Below are 14,752 nucleotides of genomic sequence, written 5' to 3'. Positions count from 1 at the left end.
GGAAGGACTGATGCTGAAGCTCCAATGCTTTGGCCACCTGATGAGAAGAGCCGACTCTTTGCAAAAGACCCTGATTCTGAGAAAGATTGGGCTTCCCTGATAGCGCAGTTGGTAAAGAATCTGCCTGCAATGTAGGAGACCCCAGTTCGATTCCTGGATCGGGAACATCCCCTGGAGAAGGGATAGGCTACCCACTCCAGTATTCTTGGGCTTCCCTGTGGCTCAGCTGGTAAAGAATCCGCCTGCAATACAGGAGACCTGGGTTCGATCCCTGGGTTGGGAAGATCTCCTGGAGAAGGGAAGGGCTACCTACTCCAGTATTCTGGCTTGGAAAAGTCCAAGAACTGTATAGTCCATGGGGTTGCAAAGAGTCAGACACGACTGAGTGACTTTCACATTCACATTCTTTCTGGGGAAGATTGAGGGCAGGAGGAGAAGGGGGTAGCAGAGGATGAAATGGTTGGATAGTATCACCAACTCAATGGACCAAACTCTGGGAGACGGTGAAGGACAGGGGAAGCCTGCCGTGCTGCAGTCCATGGGGTCACTAAGAGTCCGACACGACTCAGCAACTGAGCAACAACAAAAACATTTCTGTTTAGCTCTGTCAGTATATTCTAGAGCAAGCTCACCAAGGGCCAAGGTACTCAGAGCTCACGTTTCAAGGTCCTTGAGCTTTAAGGATGGTGTCCAGCCCATCCCAATACGTGGCTTTTCTGAAACTGAGACCAGAAGGGTTCTGTGACCTGTGACTTCCCTGAGCTTGGGCAGCCGGGTCAGAGTAGGTGGGGTCACTGTGAGAGGTCTTTCACCCCTCCCCCACCCCCGGCCGTGGTTTCCCATGCTTGAACGTTAGTCCTGTCCGCAAGAGGGCACAAACCCGAGTCACTAGGAGCCAAGTAAACTGGATGCATCCTAACTTATCTGAGGAAACTTCAGATATTTTTCAGGACCTAGCCACTGAGCTGTGTATTTTTAAATAATATCACCACACACAGCTTCAACTTGTCTTCAAAGCAGTCCTAAACTGAAAGTGGTCCAGACCAAAAGTCCTAAGGAAACTCCGTCTCGTTCCATTTGTGCGTTTGTTTGTTCAGCAACTGTTAATGTTGAGTCCTGGGCCCAGCAGGTCCTGTGCTGGGCGGTGGAAGCCTTCTCTCGACCTGCGTTCCCGTGGATCCAGTCCTTTCTGCGTGTGGGGGAGGGGGGTGGACAGGCACAGGCAGCAGGTGTAAGTAGCTTTTCCTCCTGGCAGTGATGGGGCTGGATTAGTCCTCTGTGATGGTTAAGCAGGGTGAGGTTGGGGGTGGTCTCTGTCGGACCCCTCAGGTAGGCCTTTCCTGCGTGAGCATCCCCACCTGGAACCTGATGGCAGGGCACGGGCTGCCTTTTTCACTCTCTGTGCTGAGAAGCAGCACCAAGAAGAAAGGTGGGCACTCACCACTGACTGCTGACCCCCTCCCTGCATCCTCCAGGGAGCGGCTGCTCACCCATTTACCCGCCGGCCAGCCCTCTTGGTTCCAAGCACCCGCCCTGTAGCAGATACAACACAAACAGCTACCTCCTTCTTTGCCTGTGCCTCTTCCATCCCGAGAAGGGGAGCCCACACCTCCAGAAAGAACATTCATGACGGAGAAAAAGAAAAAATGGGTTGTGTTCGGCCCCCAGCCCCGGGGACCCAGGCAGAGAATGGGAGTCTGTCCCCGGCAGCTGGAGCGGAGCGCGGAGCAGGGGTGGGAGGCCTCCCAGCTCAACACCGAGTCAGACGCACAAGAGAGCCTGCTGGACGCGAAAGCAGGTGACAGAAGGTCCAGCAGCCTGCAGAACAGCACCCACGGAAGATGAGCAGCCGGGCCTCTTCCTCTCCCTGCAGAGCTGCAGCGGGTCCCATGGATCCTCAGGCTGAGAGGCCAGCTGGGAAGGCGGGGGTGCCACGCGGGGAGAGTCTTTGAGGCCCAGGGGGTGGGGGCAGTCAGCCTCATGGCTCCCACCTGCGCTACCTGTCTGGGTTCCAGGAGCGGTTCCAGCTTTGCCTTTGACATTTCTCCAAAAGGCCGTTTTTTTTTTAAGAAGCACATGTTTTTAAATGTTTTGGGGCCACCAGTCCTTTTAAACATTTGGAGGATTCTCCAGATCCTCTATCCAGAAAGACACACAATTCTGCTGATAATTAGAAGGTAAATGAACCTCCAAACCCCAGATTGTAAAACCTTAGAGCTAAGAGAGGCTTGACTGGAGTGAAAGTAATACTAAAATATTCCTACTAGCCACCACTGCTGGGTATTCACTGCGTGCCCCATCCATGCGTTCACACCTGAGATCTTCCTGACACACCTGCCAGGTGGGCTCCCCCTTCCACAGATGAAGACACTAGAGCATGGGACCTTGGGTGACACTCCCGAGGTCACGTGGCTGGTAGGGGGAAGGTGCGGTACCTGCACCCGGGTGGTATCCAGAGCCCACATCCGGAAGTCCTCTTCCTGCTCCTTGAGCAGATTGGAGTGCAGGGCAGGGGCCTGGCTGAGTTCTCTCTGTGTTCCTGCTGCTGGTGCTAAGTCGCTTCAGTCATGTCCTACACTTGTCTTAATCGTTGCCCCGCAGCCAGGCTAAGAAAATAAGAACTTACAGTTCTTCTTTGTCAAAGTGTTGTGCCTTTTAAAATCTTCCTTGATTTTTCTTCTGTGCTTACGTTTTGGTGTCCTTTGCCTGTTTTATTTTAACTGTTTCAGTGTTTCTTATGACATACCAGCCTTCCTTTTCTTTTTTAAAATGTTTTTTGTTGATTTATTTTTACCATTAAATTTGTGTTTATTTATTTGTTTATGGCCACACTGGGCCTCCCTTGCTGTACTCGGGCTCTTCTCTGGTTGTGGCGAGCAGGTGCTGCTCTCTAGTTGCGGTGCTCCAGCTTCTCACTGCGGGGGTTTCTTGATTCGGAGCACAGGCTGTAGGGTGCGAGGGCTTAATGGTTGTGGTGCATGGGCTTAGTTGCTCCATGGCATGTGGAATCTTCCCGGACAAGGGATTGAACCTGTGTCCCCTGCATTGGCAGGTGGATTCTTAACCACTGGACCACCTCCTCTTCTTTAAAAAAAGGCAAACCTAGCAATTCTTTCCTTTAAGTCTTGTAGGTATGGCATGCTTTCTAAAGTCATGGGGTAACTGTGAAATAGTGTAGACATGTTTAGTATTTTCTGCTGTTACTAAAATAGATCTCCATGTGTCCCCTGCGTGCTGCACTTCACATGACCCTGAGGACCTCCCATCCTGAGTGTGGACCTCCCATTCCAAACAGTGATTCCTCAGACACCCCTGCAGAGCTCTAGAAGAGCTCCTGCATTCAAACACATTCCCTTTTCTTCTTAAAGGCGCCAGGGCAAGGGTCAGTAAATTAAATGGTGGACAAAAATTAGTCGGGAAAATACTTGGCATTAAAATGTTGGCAGCAATAAAATGATAAAGTAGCAGAAAACAGCAGCAGGGAGATTGTCAGGCAGCTGCATTAAAATGACACCCGCCTCTGATGAGAAACCTGTAACTGGTACGTGTGCGTGGTATCTGGAGGAGGACGTGGCTCCCACTCCAGTGTTCTTGCCGGGAGAACCCCAGGGACAGAGGAGCCTGGTGGGCTACAGTTCATGGGGTCGCAGAGTCGGACACGACTGAGCGACTGAGCACATGCGTGACATCGTGGTGAAGGACTCAGCGAGGTGTCGGACTTTGACTCAGAAATCTGTGTGCCTGTGGCGGGACCCCAAACTTGGAGTCAGGAGCCCTCGGCTCAAAGCTTGGTGGCCACATCTCCTCACTGTGTGACTTTAAGCAGGTCCTCACTGAGCCTCCGCCTCCTCTTCTATAATCAGAGAGAAAAGACCTTACTGTTCTGAGGGTCTCTGGAAGACAGTGCCCAGCACAAGGCCGACCAGGGCAGCTGCCAGAGACGGTTCGAGTTTCCTTTCCTTTGACAGTTGAAAGCTGGTAGTTTTAGAGCTGTCCACCACAAACAAGCAATTGGATTTGCTTTTTTGATTCCCAAGACTAAGCGTAAGCTTATTTACTGATAGACGTTTTCCATAAAGGCATATTGTAAAAGTCAGAATTTCAGTGGCAAGGGCCACAAAGAAGCATTGGGATGAAGAATGGAAACCTTTTTTTGTCAATGAAGCTGCATCTTTGGCGTGCGGCGGGCGGGGCTCTCCTTAGAGAGCGCAGAGTGCCCAGCGGTGTTTCACTTGGCACTCCTTCTGAAAGGGCAGCCCTGCCCGGAGTGCCAGGCCAACACTAACTCGGCGGCACCAAGGCTCTGAGTGCAGGGAGCGCCCCAGCCTCCTCTCTATAAAGACCATATTTACACTCTCGGCGGAGCTGCGACCAGAACATTCCACGTGAAGAGAAGTGCCGTGGCTGAGCAGAGTCTGTGTGGTTCCCTGGAGGAGCAGCACAGGGAGTGGAGGGCACACGGGCCCTGGAGTCAGGAGGGCCTCGGGGAGAAGGGATGTTGGCCATGGGAGCATAGAACATACAAGTCTTGGGCCCCCAAGTCCCAGGATCTGGCGAGCATTGGAGGTCTTCAGGTTTGGGGCCCTAAGTGCCTTCCCACTCCCTTCCTCCTTGTTGGGATTCCTCACCTCCCAGGAAGCCACCAGCCACATATCGCTGGCCCATCTGGGGCTCAGCACCCCCAACGGCGGGGCCTGTCTGTGAAGCTGGATTTTAGCCCGCAGTCAGCCGGGACCTCCAGGTGACTTTAGTCCCAGTGTCCTCCCTGTTGGTCTGAGGCAGCCCAGCTTCAGCCCGACTCGCCCACCCAGACCCCAGTGGAGAAGTGGGCTCACCACCTGCATCAGTTTTCAACACAGTCACCCCTCCACTAGGGAAACACGGCCTGTGAAGATCTGACCAGCCGACCAGCTGAGGCCACAGTCACCCCTCCACCAGGGGAACACGGCCCGTGAAGATCTGAGCAGGCTGACCGGCCGAGGCCAGGAGCTGAGACGTGGGTGGACCTCAGACCTCTGTGGCTCTTCTCTGTGGTGCCCTGAGGCTTGGGGAGAGGGCAGAGCCCTTCCCGGCCGTGAGCTGGCCTAGACCACGCTGCCGGCCCACAGCCTGCCAGGCGTCTTTACCCCATGTCTCCAGACTGGGCCACCTGAGCCCACGCAGAGGAGCCCGTGGCCTGAGGGGAAAGTTCTGGGGTGTCTTAGTCCATACGTGGGCCCTGGGGAGGGGCTTCTGTGGCGTCGCCAGGAAGCACTGCTCTTACGTGAGAACCATGTGCCGGTCCCCGTTATCCTCACAGACGGTCTGCCTCCAAGTCTTTTGGCCACTCTCTGAAAACAGTTTTCTAACAGGAGAAATGACTAGTTGTTGAAATTGGATCTGGAATATTCCACTCAAATCAATCGTCTGAGCGCCAGGGCACGTGGACTGCTTAGGTGTGAGTCCGGTGCCCGCACAGTGTCAGGACCTGTCTGCGTCCCAGGTGAGGCCGGAGAGCTGACACCTGGATGTGGAGAGGGGGTGCTGCCCAAGTCTCACGCATGCAGACAGCTGGGGAGACCATACTTTGGTTGTGAACATCTATATTCTCCATCAGTCACCACTTTTGGTGATCCAGAGCACAAAACAATGACCTAACACAGAACAGCTGGTACATTCCCAAAGCCATCTTGGCCAAGCTCCTGCAGCACCCGCCCCAGAGGTGACCCTCTGAGGATCGTTTCTGGTTCTTTTAGGGAAAGAGTCCAGATGCTTGTGCCTGCTGTTCAGGCCCTTTGAGTCCTCGGACACACAGCCCACTGCCTAGGGCTGACATGCTTTTCAGGAGCTTATGAAAAGCGTTTTAGGCCTAAAAAAATGTGTTAACTCTAAAATATGGGGGGGAAAAAAGGGCTAAGTCCAAATTTATAAGCATATAATTAAATTTCTACAAAGTGTAACATCTTGTCAAGTCCATTAAATTTAGTCTTCAAAAATGTTATTACTTTTGAAAACAATTTGTAGGTTAGCTTTTTCTCACTTCCCAAGAATTCCTCAACATGCCCAATGTTTGCCGAGAGCTCAGAGCCAACTATAAATTAATTGTGCTGCTCTTGGCCAAATACTTTCAAATGCTAAATTATTAAAAAATTTCCTTTCAAAATTTTTACAGTAAAAGTTACACTGGATGTGCAAGGTGGGTATATTTCAGTGTACTTGGTACGTTCTGAGACCTCCCCTAACGAGAGCCCCTGGGGCCCAGGAAGAGCCTGAAGGGATTCCATTTCGCCTGTTTGACCTCAGGATAGACAGATAAGCAGCACTGCTTCCCAGAGAACACTTGGAAAAGCACAGCGTCCACTCCTGGGCGTCCACCAGTACCCTCGGGCAGGGGACAGATGGCGACTTCAAATCGATTCAAAAAGAAAAGAAGTCAGGTTAGGAGGGGCTGCGGGGGGTTCTCTGGGGTCAGAGCAGCTCCTTGAGGCTCCCCAGACTGGTGGGGTGAAGCTCTGGACCCTCTGGCTGCAGCGATGAGAGCCTTTTCAGGGCACCTTGTGGAGAAGCTCTGTAGACCCCTGCCTGTGACCCCGCAGGCCCTGGCTGGGCGCCCTGTTCCTATGGTTGGGCACCCTGCTGACCCTTCCCAAGAGAGGGAATCAGTTTACAGGCTTGTTCCTAGAGAACCTTGTTTGCTTTCATTGATCACCTTTCAACTTTTCCCAATGCCACGCACCCCTCTTCATAAACTTTTCTGTGTGTAATTTCACTGGGGTTTGACCACAGGCACGCAATTCTAGTACTTCATCCTTTTTCCTCTTTCTGAGCACAGGACATCCGCTCAGCATCAAGCCTGATCTTCCTGGTTTCTTGACGATGGGGGCAGTGGTTCCGAGAGCTATCTGCCTGGTCCTCAGCCCTCCTCCAGGAAGCCTGCCCCCACCTCTGGAAGATCTACTCAGTCCTCGGGGTTCCCATAGAGCCTTAAATGTCTGTCTTTACTGGAATATAGTCAGAAGGATGACTGCCATGGATGTAGAGCCTTTCACTTGCTGGGTGCTTTACACACTCTTATTTTAGACTCACGAGGCCCGGTTTGGAGCAGTCCCACGACTGGGAAGTGGAGGATGTGGGGATTCCACATCTGCCTTCCATGCCCTGGTTCTTCCTACTGCCTTCTCAGGGCAGTGATCATGTGCTGACCCAGTTTAGCGCCTAGGTTCACCTCTCGCCTCCCTCACCTTTCCCTGCCTCCTGTCTTCTCACCACCGTGAGCTGTGTTCCCTTTGTTATCTTCATTCTGTTTTTTTTTCCAGCTTGAGAATCAGTAATAATAAATCCATCCAGTTACAGGGACCGCTCCACAGCAAAGGACAATTAGCATCCAGATCAAACCTTGAGAAGTGAAACCTGTTTTCTGGGGAAGCCTAGACAGCCTAAAATAGGATGCCTGCACTTCATGCTCAGGATGGTGGTGGTATTCGGTTGCCAAGTCGTGTCTGACTCTTTGCGACTCCATGCACTGCAGCACACCAGGCTTCCCTGTCCTTCACTATCTCCCAGAGTTTGCTCAGATTCACACCCATTGAATCAGTGATGCTATCTAACCATTTCCTTCTCTGTCCCCATCTTCTCCTTTTGCCTTCAATTTTTACCAGCATCAGGGTCTCATCCAGTGAGTGGGCTCTTGGCAGCAGGTGGCCAAAGCATTGGAGCTTCAGCTTCAGCATCAGTCCTTCCAATGAATATTCAGGGTTGATTTCCTTTAGGATGGACTGGTTCGATCTCCTTGCAGTCTAAGAGACTCTCAAGAGTTTTCTCCAGTACAATTCGAGATGCTCAGCTTTCTTTATGGCCCGTCTCTCACATATGAGAGTACATGACTAGGGCCAGGTGATTGGATTTTCTGTTCTTTTGGATGTTACTCTAGCGTGCCACCTAAGATTGCTTGATTTCAACATTTGGAAATCTTTTTTTTAAAAAAAGCTATTTTATCTGTCACTTAAACTATAACTTTCCTAGCAAAATTTCTCTCTGTGTGTACAGTAATTTTAACAAATTATTAGAAAAATCTATTCTGGGAACTTATTCATTTGAAAAAATGACATAAAAGCATTCCAGGCCTTGCAGCTTATTGGCTCATCTTGTGATGAAAGACCAGGATCCAATGTGTTCTTCCTCCAGAGTCATCTCAGGGGCATCTGAAGTGCTGCAGGGGAGGTGGGATAGTAGTCTCGTTGTCCCTGGGGCAGTCTCAACATCTGCCTTCCTTCCTCGATGCTGACCAAGACCACTGGGACTTTTATAACAGTGCTCGACCCACTGCATTCAACAAACCTAGCCAGCCTTGTCTTAGACACTGTAGTATGATGCTAACTTAATTCTGCCTCCTTTATCGTTTTTTTTCTGGGGGAGCATCCCAGGGTTACAATGCAGTCCACCGCATAAATCTACCAGAGCAATGCTTTCCTGTGACTGGTGAGCTGGCCAGAGAGCTCTGAGCTCCAGGATTTTCTAGATTACATTCATTCTGCCAAGTGCCAAACTGTTGGGATTTCCAGGCCGATGGATGCCAACTCACCACTTGTAACAATAACAAGTTGATGGTTTATCTCCCAGGGCTGTAAACCGCCTGAGGATTTAGCCGAATGTCCTCCCTGGAACATGCCTGAGTAACAGAGGAGAGCTTGCCATGGTGCTGTGCTCCAAGGTACCCAGGAGGAGAGCACACATGCTCAATTGCTCAGTCGTGTCTGACTCTCTGTGACCCCTCGGACTGCAGTCCGCCAGGCTCGTCTCTCCATGGGATTTCCCAGGCAAGAATACTGGAGCAGGTTGTCAGTCCCTTCGCCAAGTGATCTTCCCAACCCAGGGATTGAACCCACGTCTCCTGCATTGGCAAGCAGATTCTTTACCACTGAGCCAGCTGGAAAACCCCAGGAGGAGAGCAGAGAAAGCAAAGCTGGGAGGAAGATGACCCCACTCGAACTCAAGTGGCATCTGTTTATGAAGAAGCTAGCAAAGAATGCTCTTTGAAATATCACTGGATGACGTCTTTACTAATAAATTTGTGAGTCTTATGTTGTTTAACAATAACATTCTAGAAACAAAACAGCACAGGCTCTGGAGGCGAGAGAGCCAAGTTGGGTTTTCCCGCAGCCTCTGTGCCTCTGAAGACCACGTGCCAGGCAGCCACACCCTCACCATCCTCACAGTGCCTCGCTCCAGCCCTCCACCAGGCCTCCGGCACGTGTGGGACCAGCACCCCTCACCGGAGAGACCATTGCTCGACCTCCACAAGGAATGGAAGGCACGAGTGACCGATCTCGTTCTCTGTTTTAGACCACAACCAAACGTACACATTTCCTGCCTCGTAGGGGGAAATAAAATATAAAGGGAGGGGACTTGCCTGGCGGTTCAGTGGTTAAGAGTCCATGCCTCCAATGCAGGATGCCCAGGTTTGATCCCTGGTTAGGGAACAAAGATCCCACATGCTGCAGGGTGATGTTAAAATGGCCTTTCTCTCTCTGTCTCTCTCTTTGTCTCTCTCTCTATATATATATAAGAAATCCATCTAGGAAAACAGTCTTGTTAGGGTTGTCTGTGGCTCCATGGCCAGGGAGTATCCATTGTGAGGGATGGGTGATTTCTATGTGTTCTCTGTGAAGCAGAGTGATTGCCACCTGTTGTGGCCCCAAGAACAAATCATAGCTACTGAATTTTATATATTTAGGGTTAACATAGTTAAAGAAGTCAGGACTTCAGACTAGGCATTAAAATGCTGAGTAGAAGTAACCCCGGAAAACTGGCCCAGACTTGGTATCGACAGCTCCAGCTGGGTCCACTGATGGCGAGTCAAGTGCATTTCGTGTTTTCTGTGGGAGAACTCAGTTGTTTTAGAAACTCTGTAGTATGAGGCTGGCTTAGGTCTACTTCCTTTATCCTATATTCACAGTGATGATGTCTCTGTTATCAGAACCATGAGAGTTCTAATAACAGACCTCACAAATCTAGCTGATCTTTTACGGGGAGCTGTCTGGAACCCGGTACATGAAGTTGTGATGGAGCGTCAGGTCCCAGGCAGCTGGCACTGGAGGTCAAGTCAAGCATCTACAGAATGATGTTCACACCAGTTCCCCCCAGGCTTTCCATGGCAATTTCCAGTATCCCAGAGTCATTAAGACAGACTTGGGTCTGAACTTTGGTTGAGCCAAGGCTGTGTAGTCTTCCCTAAGTTGCTTAACCTCTCTGAACCTTAATATCCTGGAAGTTACAAGTCCCGGGACCAGCGTTGGCTCTGTCACCGACAGACTCCGGAACAAGCAGGCTATGCCAGGGGACCCAAGAAGCTCCTAACAAGCTCCAAAATTTTATGATTTTAAGGTTCCTTCTCTATCCACTGAGAAAACAAACCAAGCTGATTATGTTTTTCTCTGGAGAGAAAACAGCTGGAAATGCCTACTCCTTTTGACTTTTAAAGATGCATTTTAGACATGGCTTCCCTGTGGCAGCTGGAAGCCACACTCTCTTTTCTTCTCGGTACCTAGTATGGCGCTGTGGCAGGAGGGCTGGCGTGTGTGTGGCGGTGCCCAGGCTGGGCTGAGGGGTCATGTCCCAGGCCTCGCAGGACCACCTTGAGAGCAGGCCAGAGCCGAGGCTCCATGCTGTCCTTTCCTGGGACTTTTAGAGAGTGACCCCTGCAGCCTTCTTCCTCTTTAACAGATCTGACTGACATGTGTGCAGATCTGACTGACGTGCATGCACAGGGCATGCAGGTGAGGAAGAGGTCAGGGACTCGTGAGTGTGAGGAAGAGTGGCGGGGGGGAGAGGAGGGAGGGCGGCAGCCACCCCAGGACTCCGCTGGCAGAGGGCCATAGGACTCCCCCCGCCCCCCGCCCACCACCGGGGGAAAGGGCCACAGGCAGGGCCACTTGGCCCAGGTCTCGTCACAAATGTCACCCTCATGGAAATGCCCTTAGGTCTGGCCAGACAGAGACAAGACAAAACCCAAGTGAGGCGCCAGGGAAGCCAGGAGCTTGCCTGGGCCTCATCACTCAGGCTCCCAGCGGCCTGGGTCTGGCCTGGAGCCAGCCTGTTACTGTCTGGCCGGGAACAAGCTGGTTAGTGCAGCGTCAGATAAGTGGCCACAGCAGCCTCAGCCCCCTGGAGAGGGGCGTGCTGCGGATGGAGCGACTGGGACAACGAGAAGAGGCGGTGGCTCGGAGGCTGTGGAATGAGAGATTTAGAAGCTGCCAGGGCGCGAGTGCCGAAGTGCTTAATTGCAGAGGTGTCTGTGGCTGTGTGATGTCCGTGGGCCTAAGGAACTGTCAGGCCAGAGCAAAGAGGGAAGTTTCCTCTACACCAGACCCTGCTCCAAGCTCTCAGCACGGGCGGCTCGGAGCTCTCTGCCGATTGGCTGGAGAGACCTTCTGCCTTTTCCTCCTGCCCGGTCCAACACCAGGAAAGGAGAGGGCCTGCAGCCTCTGCCCTCCCCTTTCAGCTTCTGCAGCCAGGTGTTTAGTCTGGGGAGGATGGGGGATGTGCCTCATGTGGAAAGCTCAGTGGTCAGATGAGTCACGAGAAAGCAGTTACCAACAATCAGTACCAACGTTTGGGAGAGCTTTGCTTTAAAAAAAAAAAAAGTTAATTATAGTGCATTCCGATGATCTCCATGATAAAATCACTGCTGTTCCCTCCATGCTGATGGGCTTCCTTCAGTGGGAGGAAAAGGGGTTGGTCACACCCAGGAGCCTTGGAATGCACATAGTCTGGACTGAATCATGCATGTGAAGAAGCAGTGGAGCTGGGCCACTTGAGGGGCCTAGGATAGGGCCAGGCCCTTGGGTCTTTGCACAGACTTATCTCCACAGGGGACCCACTTGTAACTCAGTTGCCCAACTCCTGAGTCCACTTGGTAAACTCTTACAGATCCTTCAGGAGGCAACACCGCCATCCCCAGCTCTGTCCAACTTGTCCCTTCTACTCCACGCAGACTCAGTCATGCCCCACTGTAGACCTAGTGCTGTAGGCCCTCATCTGCCCCTCTGTGGTCACCCAGCACCCCGTAGGGCTACCATGGTGACTGCACAGTCCATGGTTTTCACTGCATTCCTGATTTCAGGTACTCTGCTATGTTGGTCCCAGAAGTTCTCACAACATTCTGGAAATGTTGGCTTTGCAGGTGCTCCCTCTCAGCGAAATCCCTTGTAAGATCTGAGGTGCTGATCTTGGAGTTGAGAACTGGTAGGCAGCAGACGTGAGGTCGCGAAGAGTTGGACACGACTGAGTGACTAAGCACAGCACACAGCACAGATGGGTTCCAGTGCATTCATGAATCTGCCACCTCCCTCCAGACTAAATTCCTGAAGGTTAGGACTGTCATTTTCACACAGTCCAGCACTGTGACTGGCAAAGAGGAGGGACTCAGCTGTTGTTGGCTGCCCCTACACGATATATATCATATGCCTGATTGCATTGAGTTTCCACAGCAACCCTGTGATGTTATGACTCTTGTCCCCATTTTACAGAGGAGAAAAATAAGGCTCAGCGGAGTTAAGTAACTTTCTCAAGAGCAAACAGTTAGCAAAAGGTAGACCCTGGATACAGAGTTAGGTCTTTGTTCCTCCACTGTGTATCTGCCAGCTTAGTTCAAGCTCAGAAATGTCTTGGGATGGTTGAGTCAGAAACCAGAGATGCTTAAGCTAGAGGAGGTCTGTTGCATGAACATTGAGGTCAGCTTGCCTCATGTCAGAATTACAGTGCTCAGCTGAGCCTTCATGTGGTGCCCATGGGCGTGTTCTGTCAGGTGTATTAGCATACTCTGCCGTCTCTGGTGGAACTTCCTGGTGGCTCAGTGGTAAAGGATTTGCCTGCAATGTGGGAGATGTGGGTTCAATCCCTGGGTCGGGAAGATCCCCTGGAAAAGGAAATGGCAACCCACTCCAGTATTCTTGCCTGGGAAATCCCATGGGCAGAGGAGCCTGGCAGGCTGCAATCTGTGGGGTCACAGGAAAGTCGGACTTAGCAACTGAACAACAACAAACAATAAATGAACCAGTCATCAGCTGTAGAATGCAGAGCTAAATATAGACTGTCTTTTATTAATAAATTTCAATCTCCTGTTTCAAGATAAAGAGACCAAGATCAGAGGAAACTCATAGTTGCCATGTAATGAAACTTACCATGGGCCCAGAACTCTGCTAACCACGTTTTGCAGTATTTCATTTAATCCTCAGGTAGGCACTATTTAAACCCATCGCCAATTAACAGATGGGGAAACTGAGGCTCTGGGGGGCAAAGTGACTTGCCTAATGTCCTAGAGCTGATCAGTGGTAAAACCAAAATTTGAACCCAGGTCAGTCTGCTCCAGAACACAAGTCCTCAACCTGCACACCCAGTAGAGGGCTTTGCTGTGAGTAAGATGCCTTGCTCCTACATCTCCCCGACACCGACTCCACCGCCCTGGACCTGCAGACAATGCCGCCCTTGTCTTTCGCCTGGGCCACCCTCCTGCACTCAGGTTCAGTCCCTCTCTGGAATTAGCAAGAAGCTGCTCTTCCCAGTACTGGTGGTTATTTTCAGAAGTGTGAAATAAGTGTAAAACAGGATATTTTCAGTAAAAATATCTCCCTGCTTATATAACGAAGTGGTACAAATGTCACTGACTGAAGCAGATACGTGGTTACTTTCTGCAAAGACGGATGTAGTCCTCACCCACCAGCCCATTTGGAAGACTCACAGGTCTTGGATGAGTAACCCCGGGGGCTGGACTCGTGGTCCCCCCGCCCAGGGTGCAGATGCCCAGGGTCCTAGTGCACAAGAGGGGTCAGCCCCAGCTTTAAAGTGAAAAGCCTGAATTCAGACCCAGTGTGAGCAAGTCACCCATCCTCTCAGTTAACCTTCCATAAGGAGCCGCAGGGGTTAAAGAGGTAACATACACCGAAAGTGCCCAGCGTCAGTGTCTGGGTCAAGCTTCAGAACCTACCAACAGCCCCATTCCTCCCCCATCACGATATTCTGAGAATTACCATATTTTAAGATGAAACACGTATTTAAGAGTATGTGGAATCATCACTGAAAATTCTAGACTGCAGCAGACTCTAGGAAATGTGTGGGCTTTAGAAAGTGCTTCTTCCTAGGGAGGGGAGTAGGCCTCTCCCTACCACGTGTTCATCCTACTTCTGCTGTGATAACACTTTCTCTTCCTCTGGTCTGTTGTTTCTTCCATCAACATTCACTGAATGCCAGTTCTGTGCCAGGCACATTACAAACACTCATAGGAGCACTCATCCTATCTAGTAGCACAGAGCACCTCACGCACAGCCCAGAGAACTCAGGCCTGGGGTTTTTCCTAGCAGAAGCCAGAAAGTATCTGCTGTCTTCCGACACTTCCGTTTCCTGGTTCTACCTTGGGGCTTCCATCTGAGGACTGCAGCCACCCTCTCACCCTGCCGGCTCCAGCGGCTTGGCCCCAGGGACCGCTGGGGGATTACACAGCCTTTGGCCCGGCTTCAGCTTACCGCTATTCCTCCCCCGCTTGCGGTCACAGCCAAGTGAGGCCCGGTGCCCAGCTCCGAGGCCCAGATGTTGCGGGTCTCCGCAACGTCGGGAAGGACTTACCCGATGGCTTGTCTGTGGAGGACGGGAGGCTGGTGAGGGTGGGCATGGTGGGCAGAGGGGGCGGCAGCACTTTCAGGTTCTGGTCACTCTGGATCTCGTTGGTGGAGATCTGGTTGATGATGCGGTTGTAGGGGGGTGGCTGGTAGACGCGGGG

At 51.5% G+C, this 14,752-nt stretch overlaps 2 protein-coding genes across 7 annotated transcripts in view; one reads left to right on the top strand and one right to left on the bottom strand.

Moving 5' to 3' along the window:
• The window catches only part of RALGPS1 (Ral GEF with PH domain and SH3 binding motif 1), a 201,971-nt gene that overhangs the window by 65,311 nt on the left and 121,908 nt on the right, over positions 1 to 14,752 (top strand). The window lies entirely within an intron of this gene.
• ANGPTL2 (angiopoietin-like 2) overlaps positions 1 to 14,752 on the bottom strand; it is a 36,637-nt gene that overhangs the window by 7,244 nt on the left and 14,641 nt on the right. The window contains exon 4 of the mRNA XM_010856924.1: positions 14,599 to 14,752. This exon is cut by the window's right edge and continues 7 nt beyond it. Coding sequence (XP_010855226.1) covers positions 14,599 to 14,752 — 154 coding nt within the window. The remainder of the gene's footprint in view (positions 1 to 14,598) is intronic.

This window comes from Bison bison, unplaced genomic scaffold (genome assembly GCF_000754665.1).
Source record: "Bison bison bison isolate TAMUID 2011002044 unplaced genomic scaffold, Bison_UMD1.0 scf7180017864375, whole genome shotgun sequence".
NCBI classification, from domain to species: domain Eukaryota; kingdom Metazoa; phylum Chordata; class Mammalia; order Artiodactyla; family Bovidae; genus Bison; species Bison bison.
Note: the sequence above shows the minus strand (reverse complement) of the source record. Positions and strands in the feature narration are given on the sequence as shown.